Genomic DNA, 26,054 nt, shown 5'->3' with positions numbered 1-26,054 from the left:
ATCCTTGAGTTTGGAATTTTGTTCCTTCCAATTGTATTGTCTAGATATTTGGTATATTGTTTTCCTAGTTCTTGTTTCCCCTGCATCTGTTCACCTAAGTCTTTTCATATTTCTTTAAATTCTTCATATTCAGAATTTTTTACAGAACAGTAATACTCCATTTCATGTTCACACAATTTTTTAGCTCTTTCCCAATCAACCTGTGTTTGTTTTCAAGCAAAATGAATGTGTAGATTTTATAATTTGGGGATTTTCTGTCTAGAGGGAGAACAATAAGAATTATCATTAAAAGAATTAGTAAAGGTAGGGTGTTCTGAATGTGGAAAAAATAGCAGGAATAAAAAATGTGGAGAAGGTAGGATTAAGCCTACAAACAGATTTCCTTACCTGAGAAGATTGCTAGAAAATGATGGCAACTATGGTTATGAAAGAGTTGATTAAAGAATATTAACAATCTGGCAGAGGAATCTAGATTTGATAGAATATGAATGGAAAAGTTCTGAACGGGGAAAGATATTTATTATTAACATAAGATTTATGATATTTCCTAGCTTTGTAACCTTGGGCAAGTCTCTTTACACCACTTGCCTAGTCCTTACTACTCTTCTACCTTGTAAGGCAGAAGGTACAGGTTTTTGTTTTGTTTTGTTTTGTTTTTTGTTTTTTAATCTTAGAACTTACTTGGATAGGTCTGTGATTTCCTCCATACAGGCATTTCTTCTCCTGCACTGGACCATATTTAGTCCATTATTTCTCATCTTGTGTAACTCTGATCTTTCTTTCTCTTTCTTTCTTTCTTTCTTTCTTTCTTTCTTTCTTTCTTTCTTTCTTTCTTTCTTTCTTTCTTTCTTTCTTTCTTTCTTTCTTTCTTTCTTTCTTTCTTTCTTTCTTTCTTTCTTTCTTTCTTTCTTTCTTCCTTCCTTCCTTCCTTCCTTCCTTTCTTTCTTCCTTCCTTCCTTTCTTCCTTCCTTCCTTCCTTCTCTTCTTTCTTTCTTTCTTTCTTTCTTTCTTTCTTTCTTTCTTTCTTTCTTTCTTTCTTTCTTTCTTTCTTTCTTTCTTTCTTTCTTTCTTTCTTTCTTTCTTTCTTTCTTTCTTTCTCCCTTCCTTCCCTTTCTCTTCCTTTTCTTTCTTTCTCTTCTTTCATTCTTTCTAGAAACCCTCACTTTTTTTTTTCCTTAGCATCAATACTAAGTATTGGTTCCCATGCAGAAGAGAGGTAAGGACTAGACAATGGGGGCTAAATGACTTGCACCTAGTCCCTCTGTTAGGAAGTATCAGAGGCCAGATTTGAACCCAGTCTTTAGGCCTGACTGTATCAACTAAGTCTTTCAAAGTTGTTTTTCTTTACCATATTATTGTCAACATATACATTGTTTTCCTGGTTCTTTTTTCTTCACTCCCCAAGTTTCTCTGAAAATATCCTCTTTGTCATTTCTTACAGCACAATAGTATTCCCTCACATTTTCTACCATAATCTTTTCCCCCACTGGCTAGTTGATGGGCTATTGCTAAGTTTTTCATTCTTTGTCACCACAAAGAGCTGCAATAAATATTTTTGTACATTGTTAAAGTTTATTTTTGCTCAGAACTAATCCCTCCCTTTGTCTCCCCTTCCTCTAATTCTTCCTTCTTCCTCCCATTTCCCTGTTGAGCGAAATGTGTTTCTGTACAACTGTGTTTGTATTCTTCTCTACTTTGACCAGTTCAGATGAGAGTAAGATTGTAGTGTCAGCCAGTCATCTTAACCTCGTCTTCCTTATTTAGGTAGATGTCCACTTTCCCCTTCTGATGATGTGAGATAATTTTCCTTAACCTTCTCCCGTTAACTATTCTCATCTTTCCTTTCAAGTCTTCTTTTAAGTTCATCAAGACATCACACAATCACTCCCAGGCCTTCTGTCTAATTACTTCTCTTCCATAATTCTTGATAAGACGGGGTTCAAATGGACAAATGTATCATCTCCCCATATTTGTGTGCAAGCTGTTTATCCTTTAGTAGCATATGATTGTTTGTTCACGTATCCTTTTTTCATTATTCTTACACTTCAGAGTTTCTCCATAGCTCTGATTTTTTTCCATCAGTGTTGCTTAGAATTCTTCTATTTCATTAAAAATCCTTCCCCCCCCCCCCACTGTAGGATTATACTCAATTTTGCTGTTATTCTTGGCTGTAAGCCTATTGGCTGGCTCTTGCCTTCTGGAATATCATATTCCCAACTCTCTACTACTCTATAGTGGTATGTGATCCTGACTGGCTCCTCTCTACTTTGATTTTTTCTTCTGGCTGTTTGCAATATTTTTTTCTTTGACCTGGATGCTCTGGATTTGGGCTAGAATGTTCCTGGGAATTTTCATTTTGGGATTTCTTTCAGGAGGTGACAAGTTGGTACTTTCTGTTTCCACTTTGCCCTCCAGTTCTAAGAGATCTGGACAGTTTTAAGATTTCTTGAAATATGTCTAGGGGAGTTTTTGCTTTTTTCAGGGGGAGGGTTTTGGTTATGACATTCAAAAAGCCCAATGATTCTCCATTTTCTTTCCTACCTGATATGTTTTCCAGATCAGTTGTTTTTCCTCTAGGATACTTTACATGTTCTTCTATTTTTTTCAATCTTTTAATGCTATTTTAATATTTGTTGTTGCCACTGGAGTCACTGGCTTCTATTAGGTTCATCCCAATTTTCAGAGTTTGTTTCCTGGGTAAGGTTTTGTGCCTCTTTTGCCAAGCTGTTAATTTCCTTTCCAATTTTTTCTTCCATAGCTCTCATTTCTTTTCCAATTTTTCCTTCCAGCACTCTCATTTATAAAAACATTTTAAGACTCTTTTTTAAAAAATTCCTCTTCCTTACACATCTCTTCCAGGAATTCCAAGCTGTTTTTTCCTTGAGGCTTTACTTAGAGATGTTTTGGAGTCATTCTCTTCTGTGTTTGTGCTGTAAGCATCCTTGTCACCATAATAGCTTTTTGCAAAGAGATTCTTTTTTTGCTTGTTCATTCTTCCAGACTTGATGTTAAGGACATTCTCTAAGCACTACTGAGGGAAGATCTGGGCTTGTTCTGCCACTGTAGTCTTGGGATATTAAATGCCTTATTATTCCAGAATCTCAGGGACAGCTTAACCTGGGGACCTGCAAGCTTTCAATGCTCCCAAACCAATCAGATCAAGGGCAAAGTATAGATTAGTCTTCCTGGTCTGAAATATGGAAGTTGCTGACCTGAGTTTGGGTCTGAACAACCATAAACTATTGCTCTTGTCACATTTCTGGTTAGTTATCCTGGTTGAGAGTCACTAACTGCAAGTTCCCCTTAGGTCTTAGATTTTTGTCCTGGTTATTCTTTTGCAGGCTTCAGGCTGGGCTAGAAGCTAGAACTGAGACTCTGCTCTACTCAGCTCTTGGGATCTGAGCCACACTGCTACTATTTGTTTCAAACTTGTTTTTTGTTTCTCACATAGACTAGGGCTGGTGACTACTCCTTACTCAAGAATATCACTCCTAGACACTGTTCTCTTCTTTAGTCTGCCTGGGATCTGTGAGCAGAACCAAGTAGCGGGCAGCAAAGCTGCCAGTTGATACTTGTCCCAATCCAAGTGTCCTGGTGTGAATCTAGGTTCACTTCTTTCCCTCCCTCTTGTGTAGTGGTGCTCCACAAGACGTACTCCTGATCATCTAGATGGTCAAGACTTCCTGAATGTCTCCAGACTTATTTTTCTCTTCACCCTGCCTAGAAAAAGGATTGCCTGTGACTTTGACTTGGATTTTTTTTTTAAATCATTACCTTCTATCTTGGAATCAATACTGTCTATTGGTACCAAGGCAGAAGAGTGGTAAGGGCTAAGCAATGGGGGTTAAGTGACTTTCTCAGGATCACACAGCTAGGAAATATTTGAGACCAGATTTAAACCTAGGACCTCCTGATTCTTGAGCTGCCCTCTGGATTTCCCCATCCGGTTCTGGACTGATGCATTTTATAGATCGGTTTAGAGGAGTTTGGGGAAGGAATTTGCTATACTTCTTCCTGCTACTCCACCATATTGGCTCTGCCTCCAAACTGAACTAAATTTTGAGCCCATTATCCAAGAGACCAAGATAGTGTAGAAGAGATTGAGCCATTTATATGCAGGAGACATTCCCATGTTTATTATTGTTACATCTCTGAAATAAATATTCCTCAATAAAAGGTGATTAAAATTTAGTGGTTAAATAGAAATGGGGTGCTAGTTACTGATCCCCAGTAGTGGCAAGAATACTGATATAGGGCTCCAGTCCATTGTAGTAGAGAAGAGAAGTAGGTACCTTAACACTTCAGATTATACCCTGGAACCTTAAAGGAAATTTATACCAACTTGGTTCTGGAAGTGTGAACCAAAACTTATTATAGTGATAAACTTTAGCTTTGAAGAAGCCCAGAAATTCTAAGAGCCAAAGGTGAAAAAATAGTATATTTGTAATGGAAGATTGGCACATGCCTAAATCGCCTGAGACAGTATGGAAGACTCTGGGGAACCTTCTTCTGGGAAACTGGAAAGTTGGTGCAAGCAGAGGCATTCTGCCTTGGCCTTTCATGTGGTTGGGAGCAGCCTTTCCCCCACAGGTTATGTAGCTGGAGGGGTCTGGTGCAAGGACTTGCTAAGCCTTTTTAAGAACTGGTTCCTTTCTTGAGTGTCCACTTGCCAACCACCTCTCATCGGTGGCTCCAAGAAGCTGTAGCATGAGCAGCCACCACACTCTGGTAAAACCTTAACAGCAGGCTTTACTAGGTGGAGGTTAAGCCACCGTCCTCGAACCTCTTGGTGACCTGAAGGGATATCTACCCCAAGTATGTGAAGATTTCCTTGAGTGGAAGAGGGAGAAGGGAACAATTTTTTGAATGGCCATGAAAGTGGCTGAAGCAGATGCTGTGGAGGAGTCCTTAGAGCTTGATCAGACATGGAAGATGCCAAGGCCATCCACTGCATTACTGTTCGTCCTGATTTGTATTTTGCCTCTCTGCCCTTTGATGACTCTGGAAGAGCGAGTGGCTGGGTACTGTGCAAATTAGCCCCCCTTAAAATGCAGTTCACTTGCAAGTGAAGACATCACTCTTGCCATGCCATTGGTCCTCTTCAAAAACAAAGGACAAACAACATGTAGCTGGAACTTCCTGACAGCACAATTGGGCTCCTTTCCTATTTAAGTGCAAAGGTGTGAACAAGACTATACAGAGATCACACAGGAGAGGGAAGAGGCCCTAGAGGCTACTCTCCCAACCTTTGGTCATATGACCCCAAGAAATAGGCTTGGGATTTTGGCCTTTTCCCTTTTAGGCATAGAGAGTGGAATAACTGACCATGAAGCATCAACCATGGGGATCCACGAGCCCAACTATACAGCCCATTGGAAAGGCCAACGGAGCAGGATTCTGGGGACAGCCCAGATAAGGCTTTGAAGTTGAACTTGAGACTAATGCTATTGAACAACCGAGCTAAGCTATGACTCCATCCCCTTTATATTCCCTAAGATGGAGGTAGTATGTGTGAGGTGAGGTGGAAAGAGAGTGTATTATATCCATAAGGTGTTGAGGAAAATGCTTGTACATTTGTTTTTGCTCTGCCTTTTAACTAAATATTCTTTTGTAAAAGCTAAATTGATGTTAAATGATTGACTGGAATTATAATGCTAGGCGCGGGGCCCCTAAAACTAGGAGGAACTCTGCTGAATAGAATAAGAGCAACTTCTGTCCTGGTTGGAATGAATAAGGGAGAGGAGGACCATAATTCAGTCTGCTGCCTCTTCTCCCAAATGGAAAGTCAACAACTAGTCTCTCATTCTGGTCATTAAAAATAAAGGGCCCAGTGGAGTGGCGCTTGAGGGGGGAGACCACTGTTCTCTGTCCCTGGGTAGCAGACACAACAGCAAGAGGGGCTGAAAGGTGTTTTCCACTCCCAGGCCCATAGAAAGATGTAAAAATAATGGGCATCATTGGAGAGCCACACAGACTGTTCTCCTTGATATAGGCAGCTTATCTTCATGCCAAAAGCACCAGTCTGGAGAGATGAAGATGAGGAGGGAGTTCATTCCAGGCATGAAGGATGAGTGGGGGAAACTCACTGAGCCTTGACACTCATTGAAAAAACAATGCATAGAAAAAAGGCCAAGCACGATTCCAGAGACCTAAAGAATGTGACCCACCTCCTGACAGAAGGTCAACAGGCACAAGACACAGAATGAAACACATTTTAGGACATGACGAATGTGAGAATTGGTTTCATTCAGCTGTGCTTATTTATTATGATGAGGATTTTATTTTCCTTTCTTTTTTTCTGGGGGGAGGATGCTGAGAGACCGACAAAAAAAAAATATGTGTTAGTTCAAATGTACTGAGATCAGGGATGGTATGCCAGGTTTGGGGAAAGGCTACTTGTTGAATGTGCTGGAAAATAGACTCCATGGAGAACAGAAATATGAAACAAGACTAAGTTGATAGCTTGGTGTTGGTTTGTGGAAACCTTAAATATAATCTGTATTTTATCCTAGAGTGTAAAGGGTGAAATTATGGTTAAGACTGAAAAAATCTAAATTTAAGTAGTCACCAAGGGAAATCCCAAATAATAAAATACCCAAGTCAGCTGCCAAATTTTTATGGTGATTTAATTGATAGTGGAGAAGATTTAGAAGAAGGAAGAAGAATGAGTAGGATTTTTCTCTCCCTCTCCCCTTGCCTGATTAGTATTGGGCAGGGAGATCAGGAGATAAGGAAGTAAGGGTTTGGAGGAAGGAATCAGACTGACCTCCAAAGGGACTCAGCTAAGATTCCCGAACCTGAAATCAGTTACAGGGCAAAACTCACCACCCAACACTCCAAGATGTTGGAATGTTTAGCATGCTGCCAGCCAGAGTCATCTCTCCAGGGCAAGAGGCAAGAGGCAGGAAGTGTCATGCCTTATATGGACGTTTTTACATCACTTTTCTGAATCTCATCTGTACCAATGAGGACTTAGCTTGACTTAGGACAGCCCAGGGGTCTGTCCTTTTTTTGCACATGTCTGTTGAAGGCCATCTCCTCAGATAATTAAATCTTGAGTTTGATGCAGACCTTCAAAATCTTGTTAAACTGAGTAGGGTGGAGAATGTAGAGTTTCCAAGACCTGATTCTGTTATTCCAAGTATCTCCATTGTTACTGATCAGGAAAAATATATAAATAAAATAGCTAAATGGCATTCTCTAAAGAATGGTCTGATTAGGGTGAAATAGTTTTGAAATTCACAAGGGATAGTGTGTGAGTCACTGAAGGCTTCAGTCAGCATGAGGTGGTATGATTAGACTGGGTCCCTAAGAACATTATTTTGGCATCAATGGGAAGGATAGATGGGGAAAGGGAGAGACTGGACACATAGAGATCAGTTAAGAGGCTATTAACATGGTGGAACAGGAGGAAGAAGTCCAGCCTGGACTACCTGCCCCTCCCCAATTACTCCAACCAAGAGCTAAGAAGAGTGCCAGAGGAAGTAGTAATTGGGAAATCCCAGCCCAGGGAACAGGAGCAGGATCTGGACTTAGGAAGGCATCTGCAGCTAAAAGCAGGGCTAAGGCCTTGTTCCAGAAAAAGGAGTAATCACAGATCCAGAGAGTGGAGCTTCTACCTGACCTGAGGCTATGGACCACTCCAGGAGCAGGAACAGAAGTATGCAGGAGTTTTATGGCACTGATTCAAAAGGCTTATTGAGCGGTTTGAGGCTAGGTTGAGTTGCTGAGCTGCACCACCAGGGCAGAAAGTTCAGGGCTGGCTGTCTTTCAGGCTGGCTGTTTGTTTTTTTCACTCTAAACCTGTGCATCCTTTTGTCATTCTAGCAAGCTGATAGAGGCCAGGACCATCAGCAGTCTACTGGCATTCCAACCAAAGGTACGTTCATAGTGGTGTTGCCCACTTTCCAATTTGGGTCAGGAGTTTGCAGATTTCATCCTTGATTAAAATATGTCTTAGGGCCTACTGAAATCTTGTAGGTTCTGAGTTGCTTGAAGAACAAAGCACTCAACACCAAGAAGAAACAGGAAGCCAGACAAAATAGAATGGTACCAAAGAAGACAATCATATTCCCTGCAGAAGTGAGCAAAACCTGGCCCTAGTACAAAATTCCAATTCAGACAGTAAGGCCAAAAATAAAATGAGTAATTTTTTTTAAAGTCACCACAATAGAACTGATCCAGTTATTCTGGAAAGCAAATTGGAACTATGCCCAAAGGGCTATAAAACTGCAAACCTTTTGATCCAATAATACCACTCTTGGGTCTCTATCCCAAAGAGATAACAAAAAAAAAGGGGGGGGGAAAGGACCTACTTGAACAAAGAAGATTTCTAACAGCTCTTTTTGAGGTGGCAAAGAATTGGAAATTGAGGGAATGTCCATCAGTTGGGAATTGACTGAACAAATTATGGTACATGTTGGTGATGGAATACTATTGTGCTATAAAAAAAATAAGACTATTTCAGAAAGCTGGAATGATCTACAAGAACTGATGCAGAGCAAAATAAGCAGAACTTTGAGAACATAGTACATAATAACAGCAATATTGGACTATGATCCTCTGTGAAAACTTGGCTACGCTTAGCACTGCAATGATCTGGGACAATCCTGAAAGACTAATGACAGGGAATGCTCTCCACCTCCAGAGAGAGAACTGTTGGAGTTGCTTTCCACATCAGTGTATTTATGGTTTGATTTTGGGGCTTTGGTAATGTATGAGTGTGCTCTTATGACAATGACCAGTATGGAAGTATGTTTTGTATGAGAATAAAATTAAAATGTTAAAATAAAAATAAAATCAAGTATTCAAACAGGAAAAAAAGTCCCCACGATAAAGAACCAAAGATTTTTTTATCATGTCAAACACCCCCACAGTAAAGTGTTACTCCCAAGACACAAACTCAGAAGAGAATAGCTCCAAAAATAACTATTTGACAAGTCCCAAAGAAGGGATTTTTTTAAGGAGTTCATCTGGGAAATAATGAGAGTCTAGACATGCATTGTAGCAATATAGGTCAAGAGAAGGATGAATGAGAAGGTAGATTAGACTCAAAAGAACTTAGCAACTGCTTAGATATAGAGTATATGAGAAAGAGAAAAATCACTTTTTATTGTGAGATGACAAGCCAGGGCAACGGAAAGAATGGCAGGGTTCTAACAGTACTAACGCAGTTAGGAGGAAGGACGTGGGTAGAAGGCGTATTGTGAGTTCAGTTTTGGAGATGGTGAGTTTCATATGAATTAAGTTGCTTGTAGGACAGACAGGAGGAATTACTGGGCGGCTAATTGGAAGTGTGGACTTGAAGTTTGGGGAAAGGATCCCCTTACTGCATGCTGTCCTATTATCATCGACACTTTCCTCCTAAAAAACTCCATTTTGGCAATGTCCTTTCTCAATATGGCATTTACACATATAATAATAGTTCTAGTTTTACACTTTCTTATAATAAGTAAATCTAAGCAAAAGGAATGACTATCAATTTGGGAACGACTGCACAAAATTTCCTAGGTGAATATAATGGAATATCATTGTGCCATGAGAAACGATGACTATAACATTCAGAAAAACATGGGAAGACTTGTTTGAACTGATGGAGTGAAGTGAGAAGAACCAGGAGAACATTGTATTCAAAGACTACACTAAGTTAAAGGAAAACAACTTTAAAGAATAGCTTCAGAACTTTGATCTACACATTTGACTCATCATAATTGCAAATGACTGATAATGAAGCATTAAAAACAAAACAAAACAAAAAAAAACCTTTGCCTTCTGTATTGGAATCGACACTGTGTATTGGTTCCAAGGCAAGAAGAGTCATAAGGGCTAGGCAATGGGGGCTAAGTGACTTGCCCAGGGTCACACAGCTGGGAAGTGTCTGAGTCCAAATTTGAACCTGGGACCTCCCATCTCTGGGTCTGGCTCTCAGTCCACTGAGCCCTAAGAAAGATATATATTTAGAGATAAAACCAATGTGTTGATTTTTTCTTTTTTGCTTGACTATACTTACTTCTTTTAGGGATAAAATAGTTGGTAGGTAGGAGAATAATGCAAAATAACAAAAGAAGGAAAAGGACATCAAAAAAAGCATTACAAATACACAAGATAACAGAAGGAAGGTCAGAAGAGAGAGACAGAGAAGCAGTGAAATTTATACTATCATGCTAACTATATGGCTCTATTCAATCATTTTTCAGACATATCCAACTCTTTGTTGGGGTTTTTCCCTTTGGTTTTTGAGTTTTCTTGGCAAAGATCCTGGAGTGGTTGGCCATTTCCTTCTTCAGCTCATTTTACAGATGAAAAAACTGAGGCAAACAAAGTGGAATGACTTGGCCAGAGTCACACAACTAGTAAATGTCTGAGATCAGATTTGAACTCAGGAAGATGAGTTTTCCTGATTCCAAGCCCAATGCTGTTTCTACTGGGCCACTTAGCTATTAGTACACCATAAAAAGTAACGAATAATAGTTTTTAAAGTAAAAGTGAGAACATTGAACACAGTAACACCAATCTTGTGGAATGGTCAACTATAATAGTTAGCTATTCTCAGCAATACGATGATCCAGGACAACTCTGAGGGACTTGGGACAAAAAATGTTATTCACCTCCAGAGAAAGATGCACATCAAAGCAAGTGATTTTTTCATTTTTAGTTTATTTGGTTTTTGTTTTGGAGTTTTAGTTTTATAAGATTATTCTCTCACAAAAATGAACAATATGGAAATATGTTTTGCATGATATAACCCAGATGTAATTGTTTGCCAGCTCTGGAAGGGGAGAAGGAAGAGAGGGAGAGAGACAATTTGGAACATAAAAGCTATAGAAAACTCATATGGAAATTTGTTATTACATGTAATTGTTAAACATAAAATATCTTTATTAAAAATAAAAGATAAAATAATAAACATTTGAAAAGCAAAAAAAAAGTAATGAATGTATGCAATTCAGAAAAAAAAAGCATGGGAACATAAACTAACAGAATGAATTTAGCAGAACCAAAAACACGGCATGCTTGGCTCCATAAATCAAAAAGACAATAAAAAAGAAAGCAAACACTATGCAATGGTAATGACCAAGTTTGAGTCCAGAAAAGAGACAAGAAAATGCACTTCCCTCCTTACACTGGAAAAGGGGGAGACAATGGTTGTAGAGCAGAGGGTTCACACTCAAGGCTGTTGGCCAAGTCAGTCAAATGAGATTAAAATGCAACTGGGAAATGTTGAACGAAATACATAAAAATACAATACACCATAGATGATGTGAATTTGTGGTTTTCTAGGTCAATTTGCAGCTCGCTGGGGATATTTCTATGTGAGTTTGACCTCACTGGTATAGAGTAATGGAATCGAGGAAGTGTCTGAGGCCACATTTGAACCCAGGTCCTCCCAACTCCAAGCCTGGCTCTCTTATCCACTGAACTACCCTGATGTCCTTCCATCTCTTTATGTCAAAACAACTGACTGAAAGAGGATTAGATCTGAAAACCTCCCAAATACTTCCCCTACATCTTTTCCTTGTCTGTCTTGGTATTGGTAATCCCTGTTAAGCTCTATTACTATAATTACTAGGCAGGCCTCCATCTAAGAAACTTTTTGGTCCAAAGTTCATGTCTTTGGCATTTCTCCTCTCTGAGGAGGATATTCTGCGCCTTGCTGCTATTAATGGAAAGCACCCAAGGGCCCTAGACTTCAGGCAGGGAATCAGGCTAAGGCTAATTAGGAAGGCTGGAGGAAGGGAGAAAGGTGGCTTTGCACTCGCGGTGCTGGTACCAGGGTCACCAAGTCAAAAAGCAGAACCGTCCAACTTCTTGTGTTCCACTTTATTTCTTTTGCTTCTTGGAGGCCTTTAAACATTTTTTCCTCACTATAAAATCAAAGAAGGATTTGGCAAAATTGCATGCTTCCTCCCCACCCTGCCTTCCTCTCTGTTCCCATCAGGTCTGGGGCCCTAAGAACGCTAGGCTAAAGCAGTCACCAAGGGCAGCCTCTTTAGTAACATGGTGCCAGATAATCCTTTCTACCTTCTGAGCTCCAGGCTAGAGAGCTATCAGGACAAAGCAACACCTGAATTTAGATTGCCCAGATTTTGGCAGGTAGCCCAAGACCATAGTAGAATGGGTTTCTTCTGGCAAAACAAACAAACAAAAAAAAACCCAGAAAAACTGGACTTAAAGACTTCACTCAAGAAAATGGGAATTTTAAAGTCTCATTTTCTGGGTAACAATCTTTGCTTTTCTCTGATTCTAGAGACATGGGCTCTATCATAAAGTCCTGTAATGAAAAGTAGCCTTTTGGAGCAAAGCTTATTGAGGAGATTAAGTATTAGGAAAGGTGAAATTTCACGTGATTTCACTCTAAATTATGCTGAAAATATGGGGTTGAGGAATAAGGCTTTTACAGGATTTCAGAGCTGGGATGGACCTTAGAAATCATTTAATCCAACTCCTTATATTTATGTTTTTCTCTTTGTATCCCTCAGGACTAGTACAGTGCTCAGCACATAGTATATACTTAATAATAATTATTATTATTATTAATATTTTATAGGATTACTACATGTTATTTAAGCATTAATAAGTATATTGATTACTATGGGTGAAGGCAGAGTCCTAATTTGGAAATCGAGCAACTAGGACAAATTTACTTGAGCTTGGAATTAAATTCCATTTAAAAACCATTCCTGGACTAGGGGTAGATTTCAGAGGATGCCACGTCTCTCCTCTCCCCTCCCCCTGACCATGGGCATCAAACCTCTCGTCTAGTTGCCTTCCCACCCAGGGAAGGAAGACTTTGCTTCCTTTTCCCCACCTCAAAGAAGGTGCCAGACCTGGGGACCCACACCACACAAGTCACTAAGAAGTCTGTTCGGGATCAGCTTGGAGAATCATTGGAGAAGGCAATGGGAGGCAAGAAGGTTAAAGAGTGCCAGGCTCAGTTATAGAGGAGGCAACGAACTGGGTTCCAAAAATTTTGGGGAAGAATGAATATGAGCTTAGCATCCATCCATGAGAGTAGTAAGGATCTAGAAAGGAAAAAGGGAAGAGTAAGATTGAGTAGTAATTACAGAGTGATGGTGATTGAGAAAGGGTCTACAAGGGATCAGGGGACAGGGCTCTTCTCTGTGAGGGAAGGAACATCTAGTGGTGCTTACAGAGTGATGGTGATTGAGAAAGGGTCTACAAGGGATCAGGGGACAGGGCTCTTCTCTGTGACGGAAGGAACATCAGTGGTGCTTACAGAGTGATGGTGATTGAGAAAGGGTCTACAAGGGATCAGGGGACAGGGCTCTTCTCTGTGAGGGAAGGAACATCAGTGGTGCTTACAGAGTGATGGTGATTGAGAAAGGGTCTACAAGGGATCAGGGGACAGGGCTCTTCTCTGTGAGGGAAGGAACATCTAGTGGTGCTTACAGAGTGATGGTGATTGAGAAAGGGTCTACAAGGGATCAGGGGACAGGGCTCTTCTCTGTGAGGGAAGGAACATCAGTGGTGCTTACAGAGTGATGGTGATTGAGAAAGGGTCTACAAGGGATCAGGGGACAGGGCTCTTCTCTGTGAGGGAAGGAACATCAGTGGTGCTTACAGAGTGATGGTGATTGAGAAAGGGTCTACAAGGGATCAGGGGACAGGGCTCTTCTCTGTGAGGGAAGGAACATCTAGTGGTGCTTACAGAGTGATGGTGATTGAGAAAGGGTCTACAAGGGATCAGGGGACAGGGCTCTTCTCTGTGAGGGAAGGAACATCTAGTGGTGCTTACAGAGTGATGGTGATTGAGAAAGGGTCTACAAGGGATCAGGGGACAGGGCTCTTCTGTGTGAGGGAAGGAACATCTAGTGGTGCTTACAGAGTGATGGTGATTGAGAAAGGGTCTATAAGGGATCAGGGGACAGGGCTCTTCTCTGTGAGGAAAGGAACATCTAGTGGTGCTTACAGAGTGATGGTGATTGAGAAAGGGTCTACAAGGGATCAGGGGACAGGGCTCTTCTCTGTGAGGGAAGGAACATCTAGTGGTGCTTACAGAGTGATGGTGATTGAGAAAGGGTCTACAAGGGATCAGGGGACAGGGCTCTTCTCTGTGAGGGAAGGAACATCAAGGAGAAACCGAGTTCTCGAGACCACTAGTTGTTGGAAAGGAAACGAGAAGAAGAGATCTAGGACAAAAGGCTTAAAGTTTCAAAGAACCATGAAAGTCATCATCTGTTCTATCGCTCTTATTTGAAGGATGAGGAAACTGAGGCACCTCACGGGGCCACTTAGCTGCCTAGTAGATGATGCTCAAAATTTCTCATTTTAGTGAGTGGAAAGGCTAGGTTTCCAACTCAGTTTCCCTGACTCCAAATCTAGCAAGTTATTCCTCTATCACAAAAGAGCTAATAGAAAAGAGACACTGTGAGGGAGGTTAAGGGCAGTTTACCTATGGATAAGCATATGAGTCAGTCCTGCAGATTTCAAGCTGCCTTCCCCAGTGATTCCCTAAGCAGCTCCCATACGGACCTCTTTGTGACTTGCATGGTATGGGTCCCCAAGGTCTGACACCTTCTTTAGTTTTATTTTTGTTTTTTTAAATCTTTACCTTCCATCTTAGAATCAATACTATGTATTGGCTCCAAGGCAGAAGAGTGGAAAGGGCTAGGCAATGGGGGTTAAGAGACTTACCTAGGGTCACACAGCTAGGAAGTGTTTGAGGACAGATTTGAACCCAGGACCTCTCATCTCTTGACACTTTCTTTAAGGTGGGGAGAGGGAAGCAAAGTCTTCCTGCCCTGGTGGGAAGACAACCAGGAAAGGGGCTTGATGACTATTGGGAATGGGGATGGGGTTGGAGGTGGGAGGAGAGAGAGGTAGCAGCCCATGTTTGAGTAGTAAAGTGGTTAGGTAGCTGGTGTTAGAAGGGATGGAAGCAGGAAGAATGTCTACAGGGGGTGATGGGCAGGATGAGAGCATCTTCCTCCCCAGCCCCCATGTAGGGCACAGCCCTAGGAGTCAGACCAGGACTATTTCAAGATCCAGTGTTCCATGACACACTAAATCACACAAGAGGTCTTTTCTTTTGAATATAAATACATTTTCTAAATAGCCTGCTTCAAGAAGGAAATCATTCCTGGTACCAATTCCCATGATGAAGATCTATTTTATTTTATAATGGGTGTTATCTGAAAAAGGCAAATCCGACCAGCACACTGGGTTCTGGCTGCTTGTCTGCAGGTTTTTGCTGGAAATATTCAGGTTGGGACTAGTCCGACTAATTTTGCCCTGGAAAATCCTCGCATCCTTCCAAAGCAGATGGAAGCTTGAGCGTCGGAGACCCAAAGCAACAACAACGACAAAACCAAACTAAACAGAAACAATCCCTTCTCGGTTCTAGGAAACTGGCATTTGTGGATTCCATGACGAGCTCCTGCCTCCAGTTTCTGATAGGGATTTCTGGTATCGCTTCAGAGAGGACCACGCATCAGATGAACAGATGTTTTAACTCTTTTTCCAGAGTTCAGTTTCCTCTTTTACCAGGAAGCAGAAATAGGAGAAGTTCACGAGAAAGGCCCGAGATTAAAGCTACCAATTTGAACTAGTCCTTCCGCTTTTGGGCCAATTTTCCCAATGAGATAAGGAAAATAGAAACAGAGATGGAGTGAACAAGAAACCAGCTGAAGGAGCAGCACCAGCCTGAAAAATAGGGAGGAACTAGCTCAAGACTTATTTCATTTAAAAAGAGCTTAACTAAACTTTAAAGAGAGAAAGAAAGTTGTACACGGTACTCGTGTTTCCAGGAGTTGTTTTCACCCTTTCCCAAGAAGGCTGCCACGAAGTTCAAAAAGATGCCTCTACTTTATTAGATCCATGTAAACCAACAGCACAGAATGGTGCCATATTTCAGAACCAGATTTCTCATCTGACGTCTTGAGCTCCACATGGCTGACATCAAAAATGAGTCTGGAGGAGAAGGAGAAAATTGGGCTTTAAGAGCCGCCAGTAGCTCTCTATCCTGACTTTACACATAAAATCAATCTCTTTTCTTTTTCTTTTTTCTTTTGCTTTTGACAAACACCAGAGAGAGAGAGAGAGAGAGAGACAGTCAGACAGACAGCCAGACAGAGAGAGAGACAGAGAGAGAGAAAGAGAGAGAGAGAAAGAAAGAGAGAAAGAGAGAGAGAGAGAAAGAAGAGAGAGAGAGAGAGAAAGAGAGAGAGAGAGAGAGAGAGAGAGAGAGAGAGAGAGAGAGAGAGAGAGAGAGAGAGAGAGAGAGAGAGAGAGAGAGAGAGAGAGAGAGAGGAGGGAGGGACAAACAGACAGCCAGACAGAGAGAGAGAGAGAGAGAGAAAGAGAGAGAAAGAAAGAGAGAGAGAGAGAGAGACAAACAGACAGCCAGACAGAGAGACAGAGAGAGAGAGAGAGAGAGAGAGAGAGAGAAGAGAGAGAAAGAGAGAGAAAGAGAGAGAGAGAGAGAGAGAGAGAGAGAGAGAGAGAGAGAGAGAGAGAGAGAGAGAGAGAGAGAGAGAGAGAGAGAGAGAGAGAGAGAGCATTTCTTGTGTAACAGGACAGGAAAAGATGATTACATGTGAAATTGAAAGTGGCTATTACGTATAGCTTGCTTTTAAAAAATCTGTAATAAATTTAATGTGTTACTTTCAAAGCTATCTTCTTTGGGGGCAGCTAGGTGGCTCAGTGGATAGAGTATCAGGCCTGGAGATAGGAGGCCCTGGATTCAAATCTTGAAGTCCCTCTTCCTGAATGTATGATCCTGGGCAAGTCATTTAATTCCTGTTTTCGGGTATTGATTCTAAGATTAAAAAAAAAATAACAATCACCAACTGTCTTCCTAGTCTAGGTTTTCATCTGAATTTTTTTTTAATTAAAAAAATTAAGACTCTTGCCTTCTATCTTAGAATTACTACTAAATATGGATTCTAAGGCAGAAGAGCAGTAAGGGCTAGGCAATTGGAGTTAAGTGCCTTGTCCAGGGGTCACATGGCAAGAAAAGTGTGAGGCTAGATTTGAACCCAGGACCTCCCATCTCCAGGTCTGGTGCTCTATCCACTGTCCCTTTTAAAATATTTTAAAAGTGACCTTTTTATCTTTCCTCTTTCTGGTAACATTATCTCTGGCACCCTCTTTCTCCCTGCCATCCCCCCACCATGGGGAGGGGCAGAAAAAAATCTTTATACCAAATACAGTTAAGCTGTTTGGAACTTGTTTTAATTCACAAAATAGCTATATTTGAAAATGCCTCATTCTGTACCTAGACTCATCACTCTGTTATGAGGTGGGACCTTTCCTTCATCCTTGGTCCCATGAAGTTGTGATTAAACACTGCATTGATCAGAGTTCTTAAGCTGTGCAAAATTCTTCCTATTTATGTAACAAAACTCTGGCCTTACTTGCCTGGCCAAATGGACATATTCGAGTAGGTTGGGGCCCTAAAGCTCAGCTAATTACATTCCCCCCTCAGGATTTTACCCAAGAGGAATAATGGGGGAATAATGCTTTTGGATGGAGCCCCTATTTTGGAGTATGGCTCTTGTAATCAATGTTCCATATCATTTAATCTGTTCCACTACCTTGCTCAGGGCAGCTAGATGAACCAGTAGATAGAACACCAGGTCTAGAATGAGGAGGACCTCAGTTCGAATCTAGCCTCAGACACTTATCAGCTAAGTGACCCTGGGCAAGTAACTTAAACCTGTTGGTGTCAGCTTCCATATCTATAAAATGAGATGGAGGGGCAGCTGGGTGACTCAGTGGATTGAGAGCCAGGCCTAGAGACAAAATTTGGTCCCGGATTCAGGAATTCAGGGTTTAAAAAAACAGAGGACAAACAACAGCCAAAGTTTAATAATTGGCTCTTTGAAAAAAAAAATTGTGCATACAAAATACCTTTAGGGTTTATTCTGCTTTTAAAAAAAATAAAACCCTTACCTTCCATCTTGGAATCAATATTCTGTATCTAGGCAATGGTGGTTAAGTGACTTGCCCAGGGTCACACAGTTGGGAAGTGTCTGAAGCCAGATTTGAACCTAGGACATCCTGTCTCTAGGCCTGGCTCTCAATTCACTGAGCTATCTGTGATATGGAAATCACATTAAAAGACTGATATATATTAATTTAAGGTTGCCAAGGAATTCAGCTATGTAATTCCTAAATGAAAACTCAAGACAGCAGTCAACCTTTTACGGAGTTTTTAATTACTAACAGGAGGAAGAAAGGTATTAGAGAGAGAGAGAGAGGGAAAGAGAAAGGGGAGAGAAGGGAATAGGGCTTAAATACCCCCTCTGCTTAGGCTGGGCCAAAGGCCTAAGGCCTTAGATAGCTGAGGCAAAGAAAAGAGATCAGTCCCTATCATTCACGTGACCAAAATGGAGAAACAGTCTCAGGGCCTCCACCTCAAGCACCAGGCTCCAACAACCTCCTCTCCTTCACACAGGAAGTTCCCAGACTGCTCAGCTGTCCTCTACCTCACTTCCTGTGTCTCACCTGTGCCAATGGTGGCTCTAGCTTCACCCAGGACCGAGAAGAGGTCTGTCCCCTTTGCACATGTCTGTTGAAGGTCATATTCTCAAATAATTAAATCTTGAGCTTTGCTGCAGCCCTTCCTAAATCCTGTTACCCTGAGTAGGGTGGAGATTGTAGTTTCCAAGACCTGATTCTGTCATTCCAAGTATTTCTATTGCTATTGATCAGGAAATAGCCAAATCCCATCCTCTAAAGAATGGTTTGAACAGGCTTGAGTTTTGAAATTCACATATCCATTGCCCCCTATTCTACATTCTTAACATTTTTCCAGTACTTTCTTATGTCTAGATAATCCACAAAACAATAAAAGTCCTGATTTGTAGGGTTTGCCAAATAAATAAATAAAATATAATGAACTAGAGAAGGAAATGCAAACCATTCTAGTATCTTTGCCAAGAAAACCCCAAATGGGTCACATAGAGTTGGAATTGGATGAAATGACTGAACAACTACTTTGATCTCTGGGAAGAATGGACTCAAACTTAAAATAATTTTCATAGTTTACTTTCAGGTGTGGAATAGTGTGGAGTAGAGAAATACTGAAGGAAATACAAGGACTGGATTTTCACTGTTATGCAAGAAGGAGATAGAACTCTGGCTGCCAATGGGGGATGAGAATGGAACCTCCAGCTAAGAAAAGCAGGGGAGCAGTTGGAGATTCAGCCTTTTCCCTTTTGAACTGAGGAGGAAAGGAGAAAATCTCATTGAGCTTATCTAGTTACAAATCCCTTGAACTGAACAGAAGATATCCAGACTAACCATCTGTCTTCATAGTGATTGGATAGAGACTTTTTCCCTTTTGGGAAGGCAATAGTCTATCCATCAGAAGATTTCCTTCAAAAGCTATATCTCTGTGCCAAGAAGTATATCATCTTGAATATAAAAGATACTAAGGTTATTTCAGATTTTGTCCCTAGACTTGAGCTTCAACCCCCAAAGAATGATAGGAGGAAAATAATCCAGAGACGTCCTGTTCCCTCTTTCCTAACCTATTATACCAAACCCCTTAAGTGATGGCTTTCTGGATGGAAGAAACATTGGGAAATGGAGGTGGAAAAACAAACTATATATGTGTATATGTATATATATATGTATATATATATATAACTTTTACCTTCTGTCTTGGCATCAATACTGTATATTGATATACAGTTCTAAGATAGATAAGTTCTAAGATAGAAAAGTTCTAAGGCTAGGCAAATGGAATTAAGTGACTTGCCCAGGGTCACACGGCTAGGAAGTATTTTGAGGCCGGACATAAATCCAGGACCTCCCATCTCTCAATCCACTGAGCCACCCAGCTGCCCCCTAAAACAAATATATTTTTAAAATTTTTATTTTAAAAATTTATTTTAAAATTTATTTGCATTTTTATTTTAAAAAAGAATCCATTATATTTAAAAAAGAATCCATTATAATCCAGGATTTAGGGCATAATAAATTCTCAAGTATTTGTTCAATAACTAAAGTTGCTACTAAGGGATGAAATCACTGAAGCTAACTGTAAAATTTTCTGTGTGCACATTTACTCCTCAGAAACCAGCAAAATCTATAAATCAGGGCTTAATTTATGATTTTGTGTTGCTATATCTGAGGTAGAGATCAGAATCCGGCTGTTGCTAGCAGTACTAGATCTTAAATTGTACTACAAAGCAGTCATCATCAAAACAATATGGTACTGGCTAAGAGATGGGGGGGAATCAATGGAATAAGACTAGAGGTAAATGACTTCAGCAAACTAATATTTGATAAACCAAAGATCCCAGGTTTTGGAGCAAGAACTCACTATTTGAAAAAAACTTCTGGGAAAATTCAAAAAAAGTATAGGAAAAAATAGGTTTAGATCAATACCGTATTCCAAGATAAATTAAAAATGTGTAAATGACTTAAACATAAATCAATTGGGTGACCATAGGATACCTGTCAGATATGTGGGTACGGATAAGACCAAGCAAGAGATAGAAAACTTTACAACATATAAAATTAATAATTTTGATTATATTCAATTAAAAATTTTTCTACAAACAAAACTAATGCAACCAGATTTAGAAGGGAAAGAAATCTTATAACAGAATTCTCCGACAAAGGTCTAATTTCCCAAATATATGTCAAATGTGAAAGAAATTAAGCCATTCCCCAGTTGTCAAATGGTCAAAAGATATGAATAGGCAATTTTCAGATGAAGAAATCAAAACTATCAATAATCACATGAAAAAAGTGTTCTAAATCTCTTATAATTAGAGAAATGCAAATCAAAACAACTCTGAGGTACCAACTCACACCTAGCAGATTGGCCAATATCACAGTAAAGGAAAATAATAAATGTTGAAAAGAATGTGGCAAAATTGGAGCACATGCATTGCTGGTGGAGTTGTGAATTAATCTGGGAAAGCAATTTAGAATTATGCCCAAAAGGCATTAAAAGAATCAATGCCCTTTAATCCAGTCATACCCACTGCTGAGTATGTACCCCAAAGAGATAAGGAAAAATACTTGTAGCAAAATATTCATAGCTGTGCTCTTTCTGGTGGCATAAAATTGGAAAATGAGAGGTATCTCCCTTTATTGGGGAATGGCTGAACAAATTGTGATATATGGTGCTTATGGAATACTATTTTGCGGAGAGGAATGATAAAGTGGAGGATTTGTATATGAACTGGAAGAACCTCCAGGCACTGATGCAGAGTGAAATGAGCAGAACTAAGAACACTGTACAAAGAAACTGAAACACTGTGGGATGATCCAAAGGGCTTTGCTATACTAGCAGCAATACAATGATTCAGGACAACTCAGAGGAACTTATGAGAAAGAAAGCTATCCACATCCAGAAAAAGAACTATGGGATCAGAAACACAGAAGAAAAACACATGATTTATCATTTGTTTATATATAGGTACATGATTTAGGGTTTTGCTGTATTGCAAAAAGTTAATAATATGGAAATAGGCATCAAGATGACAACATTTGTATAACCCAGTGGAATTGCTTGTCAGCTCCAGGAATAAGGAGGGAAGAGAGGAGGGAGACGTGAATCATGTAACCATGGAAAAATATTTTTTAAAAAGAAATATAAAAAAAAAAGAATCCAACTGTTGAGACTAGACCTCCTCCTAGAGGAACCCTATTCAAAAGGGTAGGAGTCAAAAAGTGAATGATAGGACTATCAGAGAAAAAATAAATGAAATTACCCCAGATCTCATGAAGAAAACAAAGCCCTTAAGTACAAGTAAGAGATGAAGCCAAGAGGTAAGATATTAATAAAAGAAAGGAAGGTGGCCTCCAGATCTGGTAAAAGAATGCAGGCATTTATGAAAAAAAAGTATTTCATGGCAAAAGAAAATGAATCAATATCCAATGAGGCAGAGATCTTGTGGATCCCCAACATAGCATGGAACTTTAGCACAAGGTCCCTGAATGGTCTAAAACAGAACTAATAAGTGAGAAAACAAATTTGGTAGATTCGCAAAACCTGAATTTATAGTGGCAAGACTCACCAAAGAAATGAGAAACACTGATTGGGAATGCAAATACATAGAAGTTAAAGTCAATCTGGAAAAATAAAATAGCACAGTTCTCATGCTATAGTTCCGCTAAGGCAGGGTAAGAGGATACTCAGCTCCTTCTTCCTGGAAGCTATTATGTCCCCTTTTCTTAATTCAGCTAAAGTAGACCACAGAAGGCCTTATCTGTCAGGATAAGGACTTTGGATTTTCTCCTAGTCTGTGAGGGAGGAGTCAGTTATTTTGAACAGTGGAGGGAACTTTTTGGACTTGTGTTTAAGTAAGATCAATCTAGTCTCATAAATTGGGATGGATAGTGGGCTGTCCCCCCCTGAGGGGCCTTAAAGGAAGTCATTGCACTAAATTGGGCATGAGGAGAAGATCTGAAGTTGGTCTGTATAAAAAGATACAAATGTAAAGTCTTTTTCCAAACTATGGAGCTAGCCTCAAGTATGAAGATTGTAACTTGCGGGACTTCTGGGAAAACATGGCGGCAGTCTAGATGAAGACTCACCCTCTCCTCAGCATCCACCGATATAGACTACCTCAAAAGACCAAAAAAAAAACCAAATTCATAAGAACGAAGGGACTCTACAGTAGGGTGTAGCATTGAAGGTACATGGGATTTGGGCATGTCCACACTACAAGGGGATGAAAAAGGTCATCTACCCTCCCCCACCCCACCTATGGAGTCAGAATCAGAGCCAGCACACGCCAGAATCAGCAAATGAATGAGGGGCACTGCTAGAGTGAGGAAGGGGCACCTCTAGGTCCTTGGGAGCTAAGACCACCAAAGACCTACCCCTGAAACCCCATGGGCGCTCAAGGTAAGTTAGTACAGAGAAGGGCAGCAAACAGCAGAAGCTGTGGAGATTTGAGAACTTGCCTCAGGCAAAATACTTGCTTATTAACTCCATAAAGCCTTTCCATCTCACTCAGATTTCTGACTAAAAAGGGAAGGAAAAACCTCCACTGATGGCAAATTGTGCCCAGAAACAACCTCCCTCCAAGAAAAACAAGAAGGGATTGACTCTGGAAAATTTTACGGAGGAAAAACCCAGGCTACAGAGGAAATAGAGGAGGAAATTCAAATAAATGCACCAAAACCTTCCACCCCCAAAATTGAAATTGTCCACAAGTTCTTGGAATTTAAATTGGAGCTTATCAAAATGATGGAAGCTTTCTGGCAAAAAAAGCGAGAAATAGTTCAAAGAAAAAATAACAGTTTAAAAGACAAGAACTCCCAACTGGAGAAACAGCTGGAAGCCATGCAAAACAGGATAGACCAAGTTGAACGTCTTGAGAATTCTGAGCAATGCGATGCTCAGCTGCGATTGTGGAGCACTTCTGATGACTCATTCGACTCTCACCTCTTGATACCCAAGAGGCGACGGATTCTAGATGCAGAATAAAACATGCATTTTCAGACGTAGCCCACATGGGAACTCATTTTACTGACAATGAGTATTTGTCACAAAGGCTTGCTTCCTTTTGCCCAATGGGAGTTGGTTGGAAAACTAAGGGGGGTATTAGGAATAAGGGGAAAAAAGTAAGAGGAAGATGAGGTTCATGAGACACCTTTTTAAAAATGTACAGAAGATAGAAGGCCAGAAAGAAACAGACAAGCAAGACAGCTTTGAAAGCTACAATTTGAACTTTATGTATACATTAAAAAAGAGAAGTTGTATACAATTCTGCAGTTTCACATAGAATCCTCATATTTAGTTCTACTATGTATGTATATGAAAATACTCATTTTATTTGCTGTTGAAAATAAAATCTAGATGAGCACCCATCTTACAAATGCCTTGTATCTTTTCACAACCACATAGCCATTGAAATTCTCTCGAGACCTTCATAGTACTGACTGCCTCAACTCCACACAGCATATACTTTTTTAAAAATGTTCAACTGTTATATTTCTATTTCTTGACCTTAAATAAAGGTTTCTGGGATTTGAAGGCAAATTTGCCCATTACTTTTGGCCTCAGAAACCAAAATAAAAGTTGATAAATAGAGTCACTTACTAGCTCTGTACTAGACAAATTGCTAAACCTCTGCTTCAGTTTCCCCACCTGTAAAAGAGGCATAATAAACAGCCTCTATTATCTCCTGGGGTTGAAGCAAGAACAAAATGAGAAAATATTTATAAAGTGCATTGTAAAACGTAAAAGCACTATATAAAAAACACTGGTTATTGTTATTAGATTTTGTTCTGGGTTCAAATCCTTAGGACATAAAACATTCATCACCCGAAAATACCCAATTTGGTTTAGACTAGAAAGGCTGGCTATAAACTTCTCAAACCTACATGGCCAACTATTCATTTCACCTTTCATGGATGCTCTTCTCCTCCCCCCCCTCCAATGAAATTTAGAGTTCATTTTAGAAACACACCAGACATAAGTTACTTTAATGTTCTCATTTTCTCAACAGTTTTATTGCCTTTTAAGAAAAATTTTGTAAAATATAAATACAAAGGCAGAAGAATTTACTTACAAAGTTAAAACACAGATTTCAAACATAAACACACAATTCAGAAAATTTTAGTTTATGTACATCTCCAAGCAACCTCAACATATTATGTTAGTTTTTTCCCCAATATTTTACAAGGTACAGAAAAAATAGCTCAAAGTCTTCTTTAAATAAGAGCATAAAATGTTTAAACATATATAAACAATCCGGTTTGATGCGTGAAAACTAATTTCACAGCTTTTAAATTAGGATATAAAAGTTCATACAATTAGTTGCTGTGTATGGATATGGTTTTAATTTATATTACAAACTACTGGATTATATCCAATAGCATTTACCTGGCCAAAGCAGGTAATTCTGTAAACAAAACATAAAAAATAATATCATGAAGTGCCTTTTTATCAAATTCATTCTCCCAAACAGGCCACATGACTTCGATCATGTCACTTATAAAAATTATGGTCTGTCATCAGTGCTTTGTATGAAACAAAGTCAATGTGTGAATATTTTCCTTAAAAAAAAAAGTGTTCGAAGTAAAAACAAAACTTATTCCAAAGCATGTGTGCATTTAAAAGTAAAGAAACATTATATAACAATTTTCATAAAAACTGATTAAAGTTACTTTAAAAAAAAATTCTTTCAAAGTCCTTCCAACTGGAATTCATTTCTTATATAAAGGAAAGATATTTTCATATGCAATAGTGTCCTTTCTTTACAGAAACCATTGTAATATAACACATATACATAAAGCAAAAGGGTCAACCATCCACGTCCTGTACATTAAGCGGCCTGTGGGTTTCACCAGTGAACCTCGGGGAGAAGATCTTCGTCGGGATGGAGCCATTCTATGGAGGAGCCCAGCAGATTCTGAAGTTCAGCTGTAAATTCTACCAAGTCCAACAATTCCTTGCTCTCGGGGTTGAAGACTTCCAGGTCCTTGGGGCACGAGAACAGCTGACTCAGGGACGTCTGCTTGTAGAACTCGGCCTCCGCGATGGTGACGATCTCCACGTTGGGGAAATTGCACCGGAATATCCGCGAGGACATCTTCAACTTCTTCACCACGTCTGAGAGCAGGAGCCAGTTGCGAGGACTGCGAAGGAAGAAGACGGTGGTTGAAGTCATTGGCAAAGCTAAGAAAGGGCGGCCGAGAGCGTCAGGGGGCTGGCGGGACTGGCCCGGGGCCAAGCGAGCCCCGAGCGTGCTCCTAAATGGCCTACGGTGAGCCCCGGGGAGACACACCAACTTGTGGCGGGCTGAAGAGAACGTCTAAGGCTAATTGTGAAGACGAACACGCTAACAGCTAGTTTTCTAGGGTTTCTGTGCCAGGGGTACACTGCCCGCTCCTCCTTTGAAGAGTCAGCTGTGAAGAAGCCATGAGGGCAGCCTGATTCTTCCCATCCAGAGCCCTTGTGGGCACGAGAGGAGAGAACAGGGCCCTTGGGCTTCCTTACACAATCCAAATGATGCTCTGGCTTTACACTTGGATCTTGTCTTTTACTGCTTCTCTCCAATGAGCCCCCCCCCCCCCATCTTGGAATTAATACTGTGCATCGGATCCAAGGCAGAAGA

General features: G+C 40.2%; 1 protein-coding gene across 14 annotated transcripts in view; it reads right to left on the bottom strand.

Moving 5' to 3' along the window:
• Positions 1 to 24,414: 24,414 nt before the first annotated feature.
• The window catches only part of BCOR (BCL6 corepressor), a 158,709-nt gene continuing 157,069 nt past the window's right edge, over positions 24,415 to 26,054 (bottom strand). For all 14 annotated transcript variants that reach the window (XM_056826180.1, XM_056826186.1, XM_056826181.1 and 11 more), the window contains one exon: positions 24,415 to 25,575. In XM_056826180.1, coding sequence (XP_056682158.1) covers positions 25,281 to 25,575 — 295 coding nt within the window. In that variant the 3' untranslated portion in view covers positions 24,415 to 25,280. The remainder of the gene's footprint in view (positions 25,576 to 26,054) is intronic.

Source organism: Monodelphis domestica, chromosome 4, assembly GCF_027887165.1.
Source record: "Monodelphis domestica isolate mMonDom1 chromosome 4, mMonDom1.pri, whole genome shotgun sequence".
Lineage (NCBI taxonomy): Eukaryota > Metazoa > Chordata > Mammalia > Didelphimorphia > Didelphidae > Monodelphis > Monodelphis domestica.
Note: the sequence above shows the minus strand (reverse complement) of the source record. Positions and strands in the feature narration are given on the sequence as shown.